General features: G+C 45.1%; 1 protein-coding gene across 1 annotated transcript in view; it reads left to right on the forward strand.

The window, feature by feature from the left end:
* Positions 1 to 16,706, forward strand: part of CPLX1 (complexin 1) — a 215,017-nt gene that overhangs the window by 116,867 nt on the left and 81,444 nt on the right. Inside the window, exon 3 of the mRNA XM_038403842.2 lies at positions 15,798 to 15,973. Coding sequence (XP_038259770.1) covers positions 15,798 to 15,973 — 176 coding nt within the window. The remainder of the gene's footprint in view (positions 1 to 15,797; positions 15,974 to 16,706) is intronic.

The raw sequence follows: 16,706 nt of genomic DNA on the forward strand, positions 1-16,706 counted from the left end.
CTAATGCAGAGATGTTGGCTTTTCACTCATGGCGGTTTTGCTGACTTTGCCCCTCCAAAGCTACTCCCCTGGTGTAGCTGGGTCGCAGGGACAGAGGAGCTGAGGGTTAAAGTTGAAATGCAGTGTCTTGCCTTGCTCAAGTCTTGGCCTGAATGGCATGCATGTAATCATCAAATGTAGTCAGCACCGCTAGGAGGCCCTCGTGAATTGCGGGAGAGTTTAGATGAAAACTAACACCAGAAAAGAAGGGCCAAATGCAAAAGTTCAGACCGGGAGAGTGTAGCAGATCGTTGACTCACCAGTGCAGGACCTCCTGCTGGTCAGTCCAGGAATTAGTGTATCCAGCTCAGGAGTGCCTTCCTCTGGCCGGTCTCTCCCTGCCCTTACCTGCCCCTCTGCAGTCCCTTTATCTCCACAACATGTAGGCCCCATGTTCCTCCTGGACCATGGTGCCCCTTACCTTAGGGTTCTGCCCCTTAGCCAGGGAACCCCACTCCTCTGAGCCCATCTCACCTCAGTGACCCTCTGCCAGGCCTCATCTAGCCCCTTTACTCAGGGGCAAACTGCAGTCTGCAATGGCTGCCCATCATTGGCTAGAGGGTTGGAGCTGCTGCCTTTCCCTGCAGCCCCAATACCTCCTTAGGCCTCAGCCTGGGAGGTCACCAGGTCTGACTTCCCCAGCTCAGCCTGCCCCTTCCAGAGCACTGCTCTTTTGAAGATACCCTATGCTCCCAGGCAGCCCAGTCCTTCCCACCCCAAGGCTGGAGTGAGACTGCCTTCCTCCTAGCTCACAGCCCTTTTTATACCAGCTCTACTGGGCCCAGATTGGCTGCTACCTGCCTTCCGCTGATTGGCTCCTTGGGGCAGCCCTTTCCCAGAGCTGCTTTTAACCCCTTTCTCCCTGGAGCAGTGTGCTTGCCCCGCTACAGAGAGAAACCTATGAGTAGGAATGGGTCACAGAAGCTACACCTACACTGCAAGCCAGTGCTGTGATTCCTCTGCCTGTCTATACACACTCATGCTGGCTCTCATGGAACGAGTGTGAGTATACATAGCAATGTCACCCCAGTAACAGCAGCAATGGGGGCCCGGCTGAGCCGTGCTGAGTATAAACCCTGCCAGAAACCAGTGGGTATGTACTTGGCATGGTGAAGCTGTGCCTTTGCTGTCACTCCCCACGCTACCGTGGCTATCCAGCTATTTATACTCATGCTAGCTCGCTGAGCGCTAGCGCGAGCACATGTACACAAGCAAAGGAACCAAACCCCTAACCTGCAATGTAGATGCTTAACTAGAGACTGAGAAAGATAATAGGAGCAGAGAGAAAAGAAATATAGACTGGCAGGGACTTCATCGGTCACACAGTCCAGTCCCCTGATACCCCAGGCAAGCCGCTCGGAAATTTATCCTGCTCCATCTTAAAGCCAGGTAAGTTGTTTGCCCCCTCTACTTCTATTGGAGCTGTTCCAAAACCTGCCTCCTCTGATGGTTAAAAACTTTCTTCTAATTGCCAGCCTCAATGTATTCAGGGCCAACCTAGCCCGATTTCTTCTTGTGCCAAGATTGTTTTTTAGATTAAATAGCTCTTCTTCCTCCCTGGGGTTTACCCCCAGGATGGATCCCCTCTCAGCCTTCAGTTTTGCTGAACTAAAGAAGCCCAGCTTTTTTTAGCATCCTAAAGGAGACCTATGTGGGTTGCAAGAGAATGTAGATGAAAAATAACACCTTAAAAAGACCAAATAGAAAGGTTCAGATCAGGGAAAAGCTTAGAAGTGGGAATGTGTCACAAAGACCTGGAACAAATAGGAGCACAGGGAAGAGAAACAAAACATGATCAGAAGGGGAGAAAACAAAGACTCCATCTCTCGCTGCCTCTCATGCCACTGGAATAAAGCAAGAGAGAAGGGCACATCTGACAGTGCAATGCCTCCCTCTGTGACCTTCCGATGGGCCCAAAACGTGCACTCCTTCCATGGCCTCTGTGGGCATTGCCTATATAATTAAGCAACTGAGACACACGTGGTTTGCTTTATTTTAAATGGTTTGTTGCTCTGATGACCATTAATAACATAAAAAGAAAAGGAGTACTTGTGGCACCTTAGAGACTAACAAATTTATTAGAGCATAAGCTTTCGTGAGCTACAGCTCACTTCATTGGATGTGAGCTGTAGCTCACGAAAGCTTATGCTCTAATAAATTTGTTAGTCTCTAAGGTGACACAAGTACTCCTTTTCTTTTTGCGAATACAGACTAACACGGCTGCTACTCTGAAACCTGTCATTAATAACATAGAATCACAGAATCATAGGACTGGAACGGACCTCAAGAGGTCACCTAGTCCAGTCCCCTGCACTCGTGGCAGGAGCACGTAATAACTAGACCATTCCTTACAGATGTTTGTCTAACCTGTTCTTAAAAACCTCCAATGATGGAGATTCCACAACATCCCTAATCTATTTGTTCCAGTGCTTAATCACCCTGAGAGTTAGGAAGTTTTTCCTTATGTCCAACCTAAACTTCCCTTTCTGCAATTTGAGCCCATTGCTTCTTGTCATATCCTCAGAGGTTAATGAGAATAATTTTTCACCCTCCTCCTCATGACCACCTTTTAACTGTTATCATGTCCCCACTCAGTCTTCTCTCCTCCAGACTAAACAAACCCATCTTTTTCAATCTTCCCTCATACGTCATTTTTTCTAGACCTTTAATCATTTTTGTTGCTCTTCTCTGGACTTTCTCCAATTTGTCCACATTTTCCTGAAATGTGGTGCCCAGAACTGGACACAATATTCCAGCTGAGGCCTTATCAGCATGGAGTAGAGTAGAAGAACTACTTCTCATGTCTTGCTTACAACACTGCTTCTAAAACATCCAAGAATGATGTTTGCTTTCTTTTTGCAAGTGTTACACTGTTGATTCATATTTAGCTTGTGATCCATTATGATCCCCAGATCCTTTTCTGCAGTACTCCTTCCCAGGCAGTGATTTCCCATTTTGTATGTGTGCAACTGGGTATGGATCACTTGATGATTACCTGTTCTGTTCATTCCTTCTGGGACACCTGGCATTGGCCACTGTTGGAAGACAGGATACTGGGCTAGATGGACCTTTGGTCTGACCCATTATGGCCGTTCTTATGTACTTATGTTAACTGATTGTTCCTTCCTAAATGGAGTACTTTGTATTTGTTCTTATTGAATTTCATCCTATTTACTTCAGACCATTTCTCCAGTTTGTCCAGATCATTTTGAATTTTAATCCTATCCTCCAAAGCACTTGTAAGCCCTCCCAGCTGGGTATCATTCAAGTAATTTTAAACATGTTCTTTCCCTCTTTTTTATCCTCTGATCCTGCCTCTTTTTCAGTGGTGTTCACTATGTTAGACAATAGCTCTCTATTAACCTTTTGGTGAAAACTGAAACGAAAAGGTCATTTAGCACTTCTGCCATTTCCACATTTTTTGTTATTGTCTTCCCCCCCTTAATGAGTAATGGGCCTACTCCTTCCTTGGTCTTTCTCTTGTCCTAATGTCTTTGTGGAAAGTTTTCTTGTTACCCTTTCTGTCTCTAGCTAGTTTAATCTCATTTTGTGCCTTGGCCTTTCTAATTTTGTTCCTACATACTTGTGGTGTTTGTTTATATTCATCCTTTGTAATTTGATCTAGTTTCCACTTTTTGTAGGACTGTTTTTTGAGTGTCAGATCATTAAAGATCTTCTGGTTAAGCCAGGGTGGTCTCTTGCCATACTTCCTATCTTTCCTATGCAGTGAGATAGTTTGCTATTTTGCCCTTAATAATGTCTTTTTGAAAAACTGCCAATTCTCTTGAATTGTTTTTTCCCCATGCTTCCCATGGGATCTTACCTACCAACTCCCTGAGTTTGCTAAAGTCTGCCTTCTTGAAATCCATTATCTTTATTGTGCTGTTTTCCTTCCTACCATTCCTTAGAGTCATGAACATGGATAGCTATGCATGCAAAGAGGTTGAGAATGAAGTCTCACGTTATAAGGCACCTACTGAAGGGTCAAGAAGGGACTTTCCCCTCTATGGCACTGTCAACTGATATGCACATTTCTGGGTTTGGAAAGGAGATTTTTTTTTGCCTTAATCTGGAGCACTCTGGTGCTAGAGGTGGGACTTTAACTTGACTAAAAGGACCAGTGGCCTTACAGTGTATGGCTAATCCTATATTTTGTTTAATGAAGTCAAAGCTAATGAGAAGCAAGTGTTGTCACAGACAGAGAAGCTGTGAATGATACATGCACTCAGAAGAACAAGAGGGAGGCATGAGGTCATCTGCTCAGAGGACACATACAAAGCTTTTTTCTCCATCATCAAGATGAAATGGCAAAATACTAGAGAGACAAGACGGGTGAGGGAATATCTTTTATTTGACCAACTTCTGTTGGTGAGAGAGACAAGCTTTTGAGCTTGCACAGAGCTCTTCTTCAGGATTAGGAAAGATACTCAGAGTGTCACAGCTAAATGCAAGGTGGAACAGATTGTTTAGCATATGTAGTTAATACATAGATGTTGCTGTTAAGTTTCTCATCAACAGAAGTTGGTCCAATAAAAGATATTCCCTCACCCGCCTTGTCTCACTAATATTCTGGGACCAACAGGGTTATGACACCACTGCATATGGCAAAATACTGTCTGTTTCCTTATTTAAAATGGATCCCTGTTGTCTCATGAATTAGATCAGTCAGAAAACAAGAATCCTGTCTGCCATCCCCAAAGATCACAAAACCTCAGCAATCCCTGCCATGAGAAGTTGAGACATGAGGCTGATGTTGTTTAGCTGTGCGATGCCTCCACACAAAATCAGACTAAGGAAGCCAGTTCTTCCGTCTGATCTCTGCTGAGGACAGAAAATGCAATGAAATATGGGAATTGACAGCAAACAAATCATGTCTCCTCATAACACAAAGAATAAGAAATTTTAGAGATAGAAAAGATCTCTTTAGGTCACCAAGCCCATCCTCCAGAGACCAATTCAGGACGGTTCCCTTAACAGGATAGTCTCATCTGCTTTTTTCAAGCTTGCTTGTTAAGTATCTCAAGACCACTACCCTATCCCACAGTCCTAATAGATCTCACTGACTGAAGTTTTTCCTCCTGTTCAATCTAAATGTTGCCACAGGAGACAAATGTAACAGTATTTTCCACTTATACGAGAGAGCCAATTTCTATGGCAAGTTCATTAGAGAACACTGCGAGTCTGGAAATCTGTGGATGTCAACTTTCATTTACAAAGAATCATTTATGAAAATCAACTACTGCAGCAAGGAAAGAAGTTGCAATTTTTTTCAAACCACGAAATCCGTGCGTCAAATCTGGTTGATTTACCCCACCTGTGGATCTGGCCCTATATTTATTTTTTCTGGTTTAATGTTTTGATTTAGAATGTCTGAAACTTGCTAACAATTATTAATGAATAAGGTTTTGTGATATCTACACACATACCTCACATGTGTTTGGAGGTAGAAGGGAAGTCCCTTATCAGGATGTGGTGTCCATCATTGCCAATGCAAATGTACTATGTGGGCATTAGGGCATGATGGAAGAGGTGTCTCATAACATGTTATTTCCTTGCTTTCAATGGTTTGTGTTGGAAGACATTGTCATACTTAAACCAGATTAATCTCTTTAAAACAAATAAGTTTATGGGGTCTGTATCCAGACTTAGATTTATACTTGTGCCTAGATGCAGATAAAGATTTGCTGCTTAGCAAAGTTGTTGGCTATGTCAAATGATGAGTTACTAGATCTCCACTATTGGTTGAATCTTGTTCATCTTACACTAGTAGCCCTGTTGATCTCATGTGAACAAGGCAAGGGGGTCAGAGGTCTATGTTTTCATTTATTCCTGAGAATTAAAGGGGGGGGGGTGGAAAATTGTCACATACATTTTTGCCAGGCAACTGAGAATAGCATTATGTACAGAAGTGTCTTGTTGGCTTGGTAACAGAGAAACTTGATGTCACTACAGTCAGAAAGAATTGTTTGGAGGCATTTGTGGAATTTATGGGTAATTTGGCAAAATACAAAAGCCAGGAATGAAAGTAATCTGATAAGAAAACATAACTGATTCCTCTGCATATATTTCTTGTTTAGTGTCATTTGCATAAGAAGCCTTTTGTGCATTGAAGTCTCAAAATAAATATGGCCTTGGCTTTCCTGCCAAATGAGCAAGTGGTAAATGAAGATTTCTCCTTCCCCACTCCCTAAGAAAACAGTTCCCATAATTATTGCTACAGACTTTTTCAGTAGCTTCAGCTTCCTGGTATTGAATGAATCCTTGTTAAAGATACTGTGTGACTAAATGGGAAGACACTAATGGAACGGAGAACAACTTTTATCTGCAATACAAGAAATGTAACACTGTAGCCTTGAAGAAAAAGTCTCTCTGGGGTGGTATGTAAAAAGCTGGCTTAGATGTGAAATCAAGCTGAGTCAGTATAGAAGGAGGGCAGTTCTGAAGAGACCTTGCAAAGAGAAGCAACCCTTTGACTTCTCCAGGCCCTCTCCTTCGAAGTACGCTAAGATTAGCTTCAGGAGTTCAGATGATTAGATCAAAATCATGCTGTGACTCAGAAACTCAGAGACATCAGGTTGTCCCTTCTGTTAGTTCTAAATCAGGCTCTGATACAAATAGAATGATCAAAAAGTCAGTTCTTAGGCTCTCTATAGTATAAAGCACAACAAAATGTTAACATCTTTTGTGGATCTTAATGTTCATGGCTCTAGATGATAGCACATTCAAAAAGTAGCTCATTGACATTTCGTAACTTTAAGATAACATTTTCAGACATTGACTCTGAAAATTTGGTCAGAAAGTTATGAAATATCTATGAGCTACTCTCAGAATGTCTACCAGCCAGAGCCATAAGTTGCACCCTTAGAATCTCCTTGCCATATAAAACCTCACAAAGGCATAAGCAAATTGTTATCTGGGGGTACTACTGCAAGCCCTTTTCAGATGGGAAAATGCAAACAAGTCTTTCTGCACTTTCAGATGTAAGCTCTATGCATTCACCTTGTGCCCACACAAGCACTACTGGCACAAATCACTCTTCACTGACAAGGTGCACCTTCTAGTCCATGCCATTTATACTGTATGGAAATTTCCAGGTCTCTTTGCTTAGAATATTATTTCTAACATATTTCTGCTACTTTATCCCCTTACAAATCTCCTCAAAACCCACCATTTCCCATAGTCCACCCACCAAGTCCCCGAAGCATAAATATGTCAGTAATTTTTTTAGGAAATTAACTTGGGCCCTTATTCAGCAAGTTAGTCCAGCAGGTACCCAACTTTAAGCACAAGAACTGCATTGGCTTCAGTAGGATTACTGATGTGTTCAAAGTTAGGCATATGTGGGGGTACCTTGCTGAATCATGGTGCCTGAGCGAAAGTCCATTGCAGCCAATGAAAAGACTCCCCTTGATTTTTGGGTCAGGCCCCTGATGCCTTGCCACCTTACTTTATGAAATCATCCCCTAACCAAATCTTGTCTCATGCTATTTTCCCCAGTTATCGTTCTCAAGGCAGATCCTTAGGGCAGGAATAGCATCTCTATGCAGTTATGGTGTGTGACATATAGGAGGTCAGACTAGATCATTGCTTGGTTCCATCTGGCTTTAAAATCTATTGATGTTCTGCATCTTCCCATGGTGCAATATACAGCAATTAAATAATGAGTTAAAACAGCCCACTGGATTACAGCTAGGTAGGAAAAATGGTTTATATCGAGCTGCTTCATAAGCAATAATACAACATGATGATGCTTGGACAATGAATATTAATCCCAATACGAATAAAATATCAGTATGATGCATCACAGGAAGTCCCAGGGGACAATGACTGAAGAGCCTAACGTCAACAATTTTACTGGGCAGTGACCACTCAGAGGCCCACTTCTCTTGGCTTTTAAACATGACTCAGAGTAAGGAATTCTAGGGTCACACCTATGGGAGATGAGAATTGTTCTCCCAGAGAAGCATGGATGATGCCATAGAGTTTAAGGCCAGAAGGAATCACCAGATCATCCAGTCTGACCCCTCTACACCACAGGCCACCAACACCACCCAGCACCCACACACTAACCCAACAACCAAAATAAGACCAAAGTATCACAGCCCACGAGAGACTAGATTGTTATGTGCCACAGGCAGAGAATAGGAGAGACCGAGGGTAAGGGACTGACTAAGTGAGATACACCCAGATAATCCTTGCAAGCGATCCACACTCCATGTTGCAGAGGAAGGCAAAATCCCCCAAGGTCACTGCTAATCTGACTTGAGGGAAAATTCCTTCCCATTGCCACATATGTCAGTTATGTTAGACTCTGACCCCCTGAGCAAGAACCAGCCAGCCAAGCACCTGAGAGAGAGAGAATGCTTGGTGTCAGCTCACAGCTGTGGCCCATCCAGTGTCTCATCTCCAGCCGTGGTCATCCCTGATGCTTCAGAACAAGGAGACCAAAAGCCCCCAGATTACATTGTGGGGGAAGGGAATCCCTTCCTGACCCCCTTCAGGGGGCAGGCTGAAGCCCTGAAGCATAAGCTTTAGAAACATAATTCATTAAATCAGATTTTCTTCCCTGCTGTGACTGGTTTGCCTGTCTCTGTAGCACAAAGAGGCCAGAGACTGGCTGCATATTATATTATTATTATTTATTATCATCATCAGGCCTAGGATGCCTAGTCATGGACCAGGACCTGTTGTGCTATCCGCAGCTGGAGATTCCCGTATCACATGGGATTCCTGGTGGGAAAAGCATGAGAATAACCAGTTCCTACCCCACCCTTCCCCTGCAGATTCAATATACAGATTCAACCAGCATGGTCTTGCTTTCTTTCCGTAGAAGCTTCAGAAGGCTAGAGGGAAGAACTGTCTACTGTGTCCTCCTGCCTGTTACTGTAATTGCAAGTCTCAGTTGAATGTAAATTAATTCTTAGGAGTCCTGTCACTGAACTGCTAAAAAACCCAGCTAAAAGCTGCTATCCAGTGGCCAATAATGGTGAAAACTGAACATTTGGAGGAGGAATAAAAGACACATAAAAAAGCGTTTCCGCACCAAAATATGAGTTAAAATGTAACATGACATTGCAGCTTTTTGTAATACATTACATTCCCATCAATTAACAATGGTATCACAATGTAATATTCCGAGCAATTAGAGAACGGCTTTGAATTCTCTGATGAGTTAAAAGATTCAACAAGAACCCTGGGAACTAGGTTTCCTTTCTTCAAGGTGCCCTTTACACTGAATGATTTTAGAATTAAATATCTATAGGATTCAAAAAGTCAGCCGTGCCTAGTGCAGGAGGGAAAAAGGGGATGTCTAGTCTATTTAATACAGACCATGCCAGGTTGTAGCTGCATTATGACATAATGCTGGCATACAAAGCAATGCTTAAAGGCAATAGCCCTATCACTTTTTCTGTTGCAGAATTCAGCTTCCTGAGTAACTAGTTCACTGCGGACCAGGCAGCTCCAGCTGGAGATAAACTAAGGGCAGATAACCTGACAGTGCACTGAATCTAAAACAGTGTGGTTACCAGTGGAAATATTTCTGGGAAAATCAAGCTACTAAATATATATCACAATGGATTGTGAATGTATAGGCACAGGAGGGCTGCTTCACAAGTTCACTGTATAATCAGCCCTGTGTATACCATCTTACCCTACCCTCCTAAGTTCTAGCAAGCCAGACGGCCCTGTTTGAGTCTCAGTTGGCCACCTGCTCTTTAGGCCTTGGGCTCCGTCAGACATGCAGCACAGGACCCCCAAGTTGTCAGGCATGGGAAAGGAAGGACTTCCTTATTCCCTCTTCCACCCTGCTCAAGAGAAGACAGAATGTAGTATACATGAGCTTCTCAATAAGATTCATTCTGTCTCAATAGAATGCACAGGTCTGTTAGTGTTCATGGCAAACGCTGGGCAGGAACGTGTCATGCAGAATGTTAGGGGGAAAAAAGGACCGCCAGAAAAAAAAATCCCTGTAAACAATGAGAGTGTACAGGACTAAAAACTGCTTGTTCATCATTATTTTCCCTCATACAATTAGAACCACATATAATAATCAGCTAAAAAACTACACAGTTCTCAACTTTCATGGACAGGAATGGTGAAACGATGCACTCTTTGAATGAGATTTGGGAGAACACTCAGTGTAAGCTAGACATTTTTGCTTACCATGCTGGCAAAAGTTGAAGCCCAGCGAAATCTAAAATAGGCAGAGAAGAAACGTGCAGGAAGAAATCAAAAGATCTCAAAAATATTCCTACAGTTACTAAATCATTCTGCTGTGCCTGAGAACCTTCTTATAGGTTTTGATTTAGAAAGAAAACCTTTGAGATGCTGCCCAATTTGTCCTCCATTTCTGAACCAAGCTGATCATGAGTTGTTCTGTAATTTGTTGAAAGATTTCATAGCTAGGGACAAGTACCTTCCATTCATAGAATCATAGAATCATAGAATATCAGGGTTGGAAGGGACCCCAGAAGGTCATCTAGTCCAACCCCCTGCTCAAAGCAGGACCAAGTCCCAGTTAAATCATCCCAGCCAGGGCTTTGTCAAGCCTGACCTTAAAAACCTCTAAGGAAGGAGATTCTACCACCTCCCTAGGTAACGCATTCCAGTGTTTCACCACCCTCTTAGTGAAAAAGTTTTTCCTAATATCCAATCTAAACCTCCCCCATTGCAACTTGAGACCATTACTCCTCGTTCTGTCATCTGCTACCATTGAGAACAGTCTAGAGCCATCCTCTTTGAAACCCCCTTTCAGGTAGTTGAAAGCAGCTATCAAATCCCCCCTCATTCTTCTCTTCTGCAGACTAAACAATCCCAGCTCCCTCAGCCTCTCCTCATAAGTCATGTGCTCTAGACCCCTAATAATTTTCGTTGCCCTTCGTTGTACTCTTTCCAATTTATCCACATCCTTCCTGTAGTGTGGGGCCCAAAACTGGACACAGTACTCCAGATGAGGCCTCACCAGTGTCGAATAGAGGGGAACGATCACGTCCCTCGATCTGCTCGCTATGCCCCTACTTATACATCCCAAAATGCCATTGGCCTTCTTGGCAACAAGGGCACACTGCTGACTCATATCCAGCTTCTCGTCCACTGTCACCCCTAGGTCCTTTTCCGCAGAACTGCTGCCGAGCCATTCGGTCCCTAGTCTGTAGCGGTGCATTGGATTCTTCCATCCTAAGTGCAGGACCCTGCACTTATCCTTATTGAACCTCATTAGATTTCTTTTGGCCCAATCCTCCAATTTGTCTAGGTCCTTCTGTATCCTATCCCTCCCCTCCAGCGTATCTACCACTCCTCCCAGTTTAGTATCATCCGCAAATTTGCTGAGAGTGCAATCCACACCATCCTCCAGATCATTTATGAAGATATTGAACAAAACGGGCCCCAGGACCGACCCCTGGGGCACTCCACTTGACACCGGCTGCCAACTAGACATGGAGCCATTGATCACTACCCGTTGAGCCCGACAATCTAGCCAGCTTTCTACCCATCTTATAGTGCATTCATCCAGCCCATACTTCCTTAACTTGCTGACAAGAATGCTGTGGGAGACCGTGTCAAAAGCTTTGCTAAAGTCAAGAAACAATACATCCACTGCTTTCCCTTCATCCACAGAACCAGTAATCTCATCATAAAAGGCGATTAGATTAGTCAGGCATGACCTTCCCTTGGTGAATCCATGCTGACTGTTCCTGATCACTTTCCTCTCCTCTAAGTGCTTCAGGATTGATTCTTTGAGGACCTGCTCCATGATTTTTCCAGGGACTGAGGTGAGGCTGACCGGCCTGTAGTTCCCAGGATCCTCCTTCTTCCCTTTTTTAAAGATGGGCACTACATTAGCCTTTTTCCAGTCATCCGGGACTTCCCCCGTTCGCCACGAGTTTTCAAAGATAATGGCCAAGGGCTCTGCAATCACAGCCGCTAATTCCTTCAGCACTCTCGGATGCAATTCGTCCGGCCCCATGGACTTGTGCACGTCCAGCTTTTCTAAATAGTCCCTAACCACCTCTATCTCTACAGAGGGCTGGCCATCTCTTCCCCATTTTGTGTTGCCCAGCACAGCAGTCTGGGAGCTGACCTTGTTAGTGAAAACAGAAGCAAAAAAAGCATTGAGTACATTAGCTTTTTCCACATCCTCTGTCACTAGCTTGCCTCCCTCATTCAGTAAGGGGCCCACACTTTCCTTGGCTTTCTTCTTGTTGCCAACATACCTGAAGAAACCCTTCTTGTTACTCTTGACATCTCTTGCTAGCTGCAGCTCCAGGTGCGATTTGGCCCTCCTGATATCTTTCCTACATGCCCGAGCAATATTTTTATACTCTTCCCTGGTCATATGTCCAACCTTCCACTTCTTGTAAGCTTCTTTTTTATGTTTAAGATCCGCTAGGATTTCACCATTAAGCCAAGCTGGTCGCCTGCCATATTTACTATTCTTTCGACTCATCGGGATGGTTTGTCCCTGTAACCTCAACAGGGATTCCTTGAAATACAGCCAGCTCTCCTGGACTCCCTTCCCTTTCATGTTAGTCCCCCAGGGGATCCTGGCCATCTGTTCCCTGAGGGAGTCAAAGTCTGCTTTCCTGAAGTCCAGGGTCCGTATCCTGCTGCTTACCTTTCTTCCCTGCGTCAGGATCCTGAACTCAACCAACTCATGGTCACTGCCTCCCAGATTCCCATCCACTTTTGCTTCCCCCACTAATTCTACCCGGTTTGTGAGCAGCAGGTCAAGAAAAGCGCTCCCCCTAGTTGGCTCCCCTAGCACTTGCACCAGGAAATTGTCCCCTACGCTTTCCAAAAACTTCCTGGATTGTCTATGCACCGCTGTATTGCTCTCCCAGCAGATATCAGGAAAATTAAAGTCACCCATGAGAATCAGGGCCTGCGATCTAGTAGCTTCCGTGAGTTGCCGGAAGAAAGCCTCATCCACCTCATCCCCCTGGTCCGGTGGTCTATAGCAGACTCCCACCATGACATCACTCTTGTTGCACACACTTCTAAACTTAATCCAGAGACACTCAGGTTTTTCCACAGTTTTGTACCGGAGCTCTGAGCAGTCATACTGCTCCCTTACATACAGTGCTACTCCCCCACCTTTTCTGCCCTGCCTGTCCTTCCTGAACAGTTTATAACCATCCATGACTGTACTCCAGTCATGTGAGTTATCCCACCAAGTCTCTGTTATTCCAATCACGTCATAATTCCTTGACATCACCAGGACCTCCAGTTCTCCCTGCTTGTTTCCAAGGCTTTGTGCATTTGTATATAAGCACTTGAGATAACCTGTTGATCGCCCCTTATTCTTATCCAAATAATCAATTGATAGACAAGTTTGCCATAAAGAACCATAAAAGCTGATTCTCCTACTTCATCCAGGACTGGAGGGCAAGATATCAAGGTGCTATCAGTGTCTGTGCATGAACTTTGTCACTTTCATAACATGTAGCGCTAGGTCAGGCTTTTGTTATATTCTCCGCATACACAAAGAGAACTTAGATCAAAACATAAATACTCTGGCTGTAAGGTTGCCACATAACACAACTTCATTTCTTAGAAATCAGACTAACACACATGAGACAAAGACAGAGAGAGGAAAAAGGCTACTCCCTAAAGCAGTGAGGCCCAACTCATCCCACTTTGTGTTAAGCTGGCTCTTACCAGACTCCTCTGATTGTACCCTTCACTCCAGAGCCCCCTCACTTGTGAGCAGGACCAGGAAACCCACTGCCACACACATACTCTTAAAGTGATAGCTTGTAATTCCAACCCAGTCCACAATATGCCACTGGGACTGGATTAGCACTTTACAGTCCACCCCAAGGAATCATAGAATTGTAGGACTGGAAGGGACCTTGAGAGGTCATCTAGTCCAGTCCCCTGCCTCATGGCAGTAATAAGTATTATCTAGACCATCCACTATCTAGACCAAGGAAGGGTAAGCCTGTAGCAGGGCAGGGAACCAAAAAGTCACAGTCTGCTTCCTGCTCTCCCCTTGCTCCAGGGTGCGAGCACTTCTTGCTAGTGCAGATTGCTTCCCCATCTGTGCCCATTCTGGAGCAGGGGCCAGGACACATTGAGGGGCGGTGCTTCTATGCCTTTTGCCTGCCCATGCTCTGGTCACCAGAGTGGGAAGAGGAGTAGGAGTCTGTCAGTGGCTGCTCTGCATGCCTGTATGGGTGCCTGCAATGCAGGTGAACCCTGCAGTCTCCCTTACTCCCCTGGCAGCCTGTAGAGCCTGGGTCTGTGTGGTCAGATTGATCGGTGTAACTGTGGCATCGCTCAGTCCTGTTCATATCAGTGGGACTGTAATGAAGCATTGCAGCGAATACCCACCCGACAGCCCCAAAGGATCAACACCATGCCCATGATTCTAGGTGCCTCTGGCCTTGTCTGTAAGTGGCCCGAGTGCAGCTATGGGGGGGGCAGTGGGGTGCATGCAAGAAGCATGGCTGGGCAAGGGCCACACACAACAGTGGAAAGTTGGCTCCGGAGAGCACCAGGCCTAGGAGCCAGAGACCAAAAAGGAGGACGAGGAGTAGGCAGGTTTGTGGCCCTGCCCGCCCCAGCATGTCCAGTGGGGCCCATGCAATCTGTGCTATCCCAGTGGGTGGGGTGGAGCAGGTGCCCCCTGGACATAAGGAACAGCCCAGAGATGCTGTTGGCACAAATCTGTCCGGTGCTGCTTCTAGGGAGGCCTCGTTCTGCCGAGTCCCCTGACCAGGGCCGTGGCCTCTCAGCCTCTATCTAACCCTGCTCGTCTATAGCGTTATGGTGCTGGGGGCTATGTATTAACTCACAACCGCTGCCAGAGTGCTCCTTCGGACTGGGATACTAACCTCTGCATTCAGGATTTTCTCCCTCTGCTCTTGTAGCGTTTCCCTTACAACACCGGTTAAATTACAGTGCCGCTAGCTCTCCGCACAGCAGGCTGGTTAACTGTCCTGCTACAGCAGCATACACCCAAAGGTCAAGAGCCACTCGTGTTTACATCAACTAGGCACTTACACAGCATTCTCTGCATTCTCCTCGATGCTCCATCTCACTGCTGCTGGGTAACCACATCAAACGGTTTACTTGCAGAAGAGCTTGCCTGTGTATTTTTTGGCCTGTTTTGCTGTTTCCTTTGCTAAGTGCAGACCTTTTCCTGCCTCTGAGTTTGGCTCACCTCCCTTTGTCTGATGGAAAACCCTTTCCAGAGGCAGAGGAAGTGGGATGGGCTCATACTTTTAGCTAGTGAACATACAGGAACAGAAGTTTTGTAAAGGGACCACTTAGTGCAATGAAATCCCCTCTCTACTCACAGGACTGCAGGCTGGGACCTTACTGTTTTATCCAACTACCTAGGAGAGTGGGAGGAAAACTCCCACTGATGAAACAGGAAGTAAGGGGGGGTGGAGCATGGCTCCATCCCAGAATACTCTGGGCAGCCCAGTTAACCTCTATTATGGCCACTTTACTACAAGAATCATAGAATCATAGAATATCAGGGTTAGAAGGGACCTCAGGAGATCATCTAGTCTAACCCCCTGCTCAAAGCAGGACCAATCCCCAATTAAACATCCATATCCCTAAATGGCCCCCTCAGGGATTGAACTCACAACCCTGGGTTTAGCAGGCCAGTACTCAAACCACTGAGCTATAGGGTTCACCCCCCTGAGCTATAGGGTTCACCCCCAAAGAGCTGGCTTGTATTCACCTGTCCCTTAATCAGTTCTTCCTAACATGCACGCTGTCTTCTTCTTGTGTATTTTCTTTAGGGGCTACCAAAGACATGGGGAAGATGTTGGGAGGAGATGAAGAGAAAGATCCTGATGCTGCCAAGAAAGAAGAGGAACGACAGGAAGCCCTGAGGCAGGAAGAGGAAGAAAGGAAAGCCAAATATGCAAAGATGGAGGCTGAAAGAGAAGTGATGCGACAAGGGATTCGAGACAAAGTAGGTGTTGCTTTCAGAGCATTCTGTGCAAACCTGTGTGTGCCCTTACTAACAGGGAACTGGTATTTTATGCTGATTATGGAATCACTACGGGACGAGTTTATTGAGTGATCAGGAAGCACCAGGTAAGTGCCTTGCTGCACTGAACTTTTAAGCTTGCACTCTTGCCCTGAGCCTTCTCCTGACTAAACCTGCCTCATGTGTTGAAAAGCGTTGTGATGCCAGAATGAGAACTAGCTCCAAGATCTAGAAGTCTGAGTGGCTCTCAGAGGTGGGAGAAATAGCAGAAGGAACAGGAAGTCCTGCAGGGAGACATCCTGGAATTGAACAGACCTGAGAGGACTCTTGGACAATAGTCTGTGGAGGAGTCTGCAAGTACAGTTGTGCACAAGGGCTTTGTTACTTATGGTGCATGTCCAGAGGTAAAGGGTAATAGCAGATCCCAAGAAAGAAGGGGTTGAGTTTCAGACAAGATCTTATTGCTTGGTGGTGGTGGGGACTGGGCCAATTCTCAGAATATATTCAGGTGACCAATGTGGGGATAGCATCAATCAGACTGGGGCTCTCGAGTGAGATGATGGTGCTGACCATCAGAATTGGTGCTTGTCCAGTACCTACCTCTACGTAGGTTATGATGACCTCCGAAAGGGACAAGGAGAGAATTTAAATCCTAGCACAAAACAGAAAGAATCGGGGTCTAAAGGAAATGGTTATGGACTGTGATGTAGGCAGT

This window comes from Dermochelys coriacea, chromosome 5 (assembly GCF_009764565.3).
Source record: "Dermochelys coriacea isolate rDerCor1 chromosome 5, rDerCor1.pri.v4, whole genome shotgun sequence".
Lineage (NCBI taxonomy): Eukaryota > Metazoa > Chordata > Testudines > Dermochelyidae > Dermochelys > Dermochelys coriacea.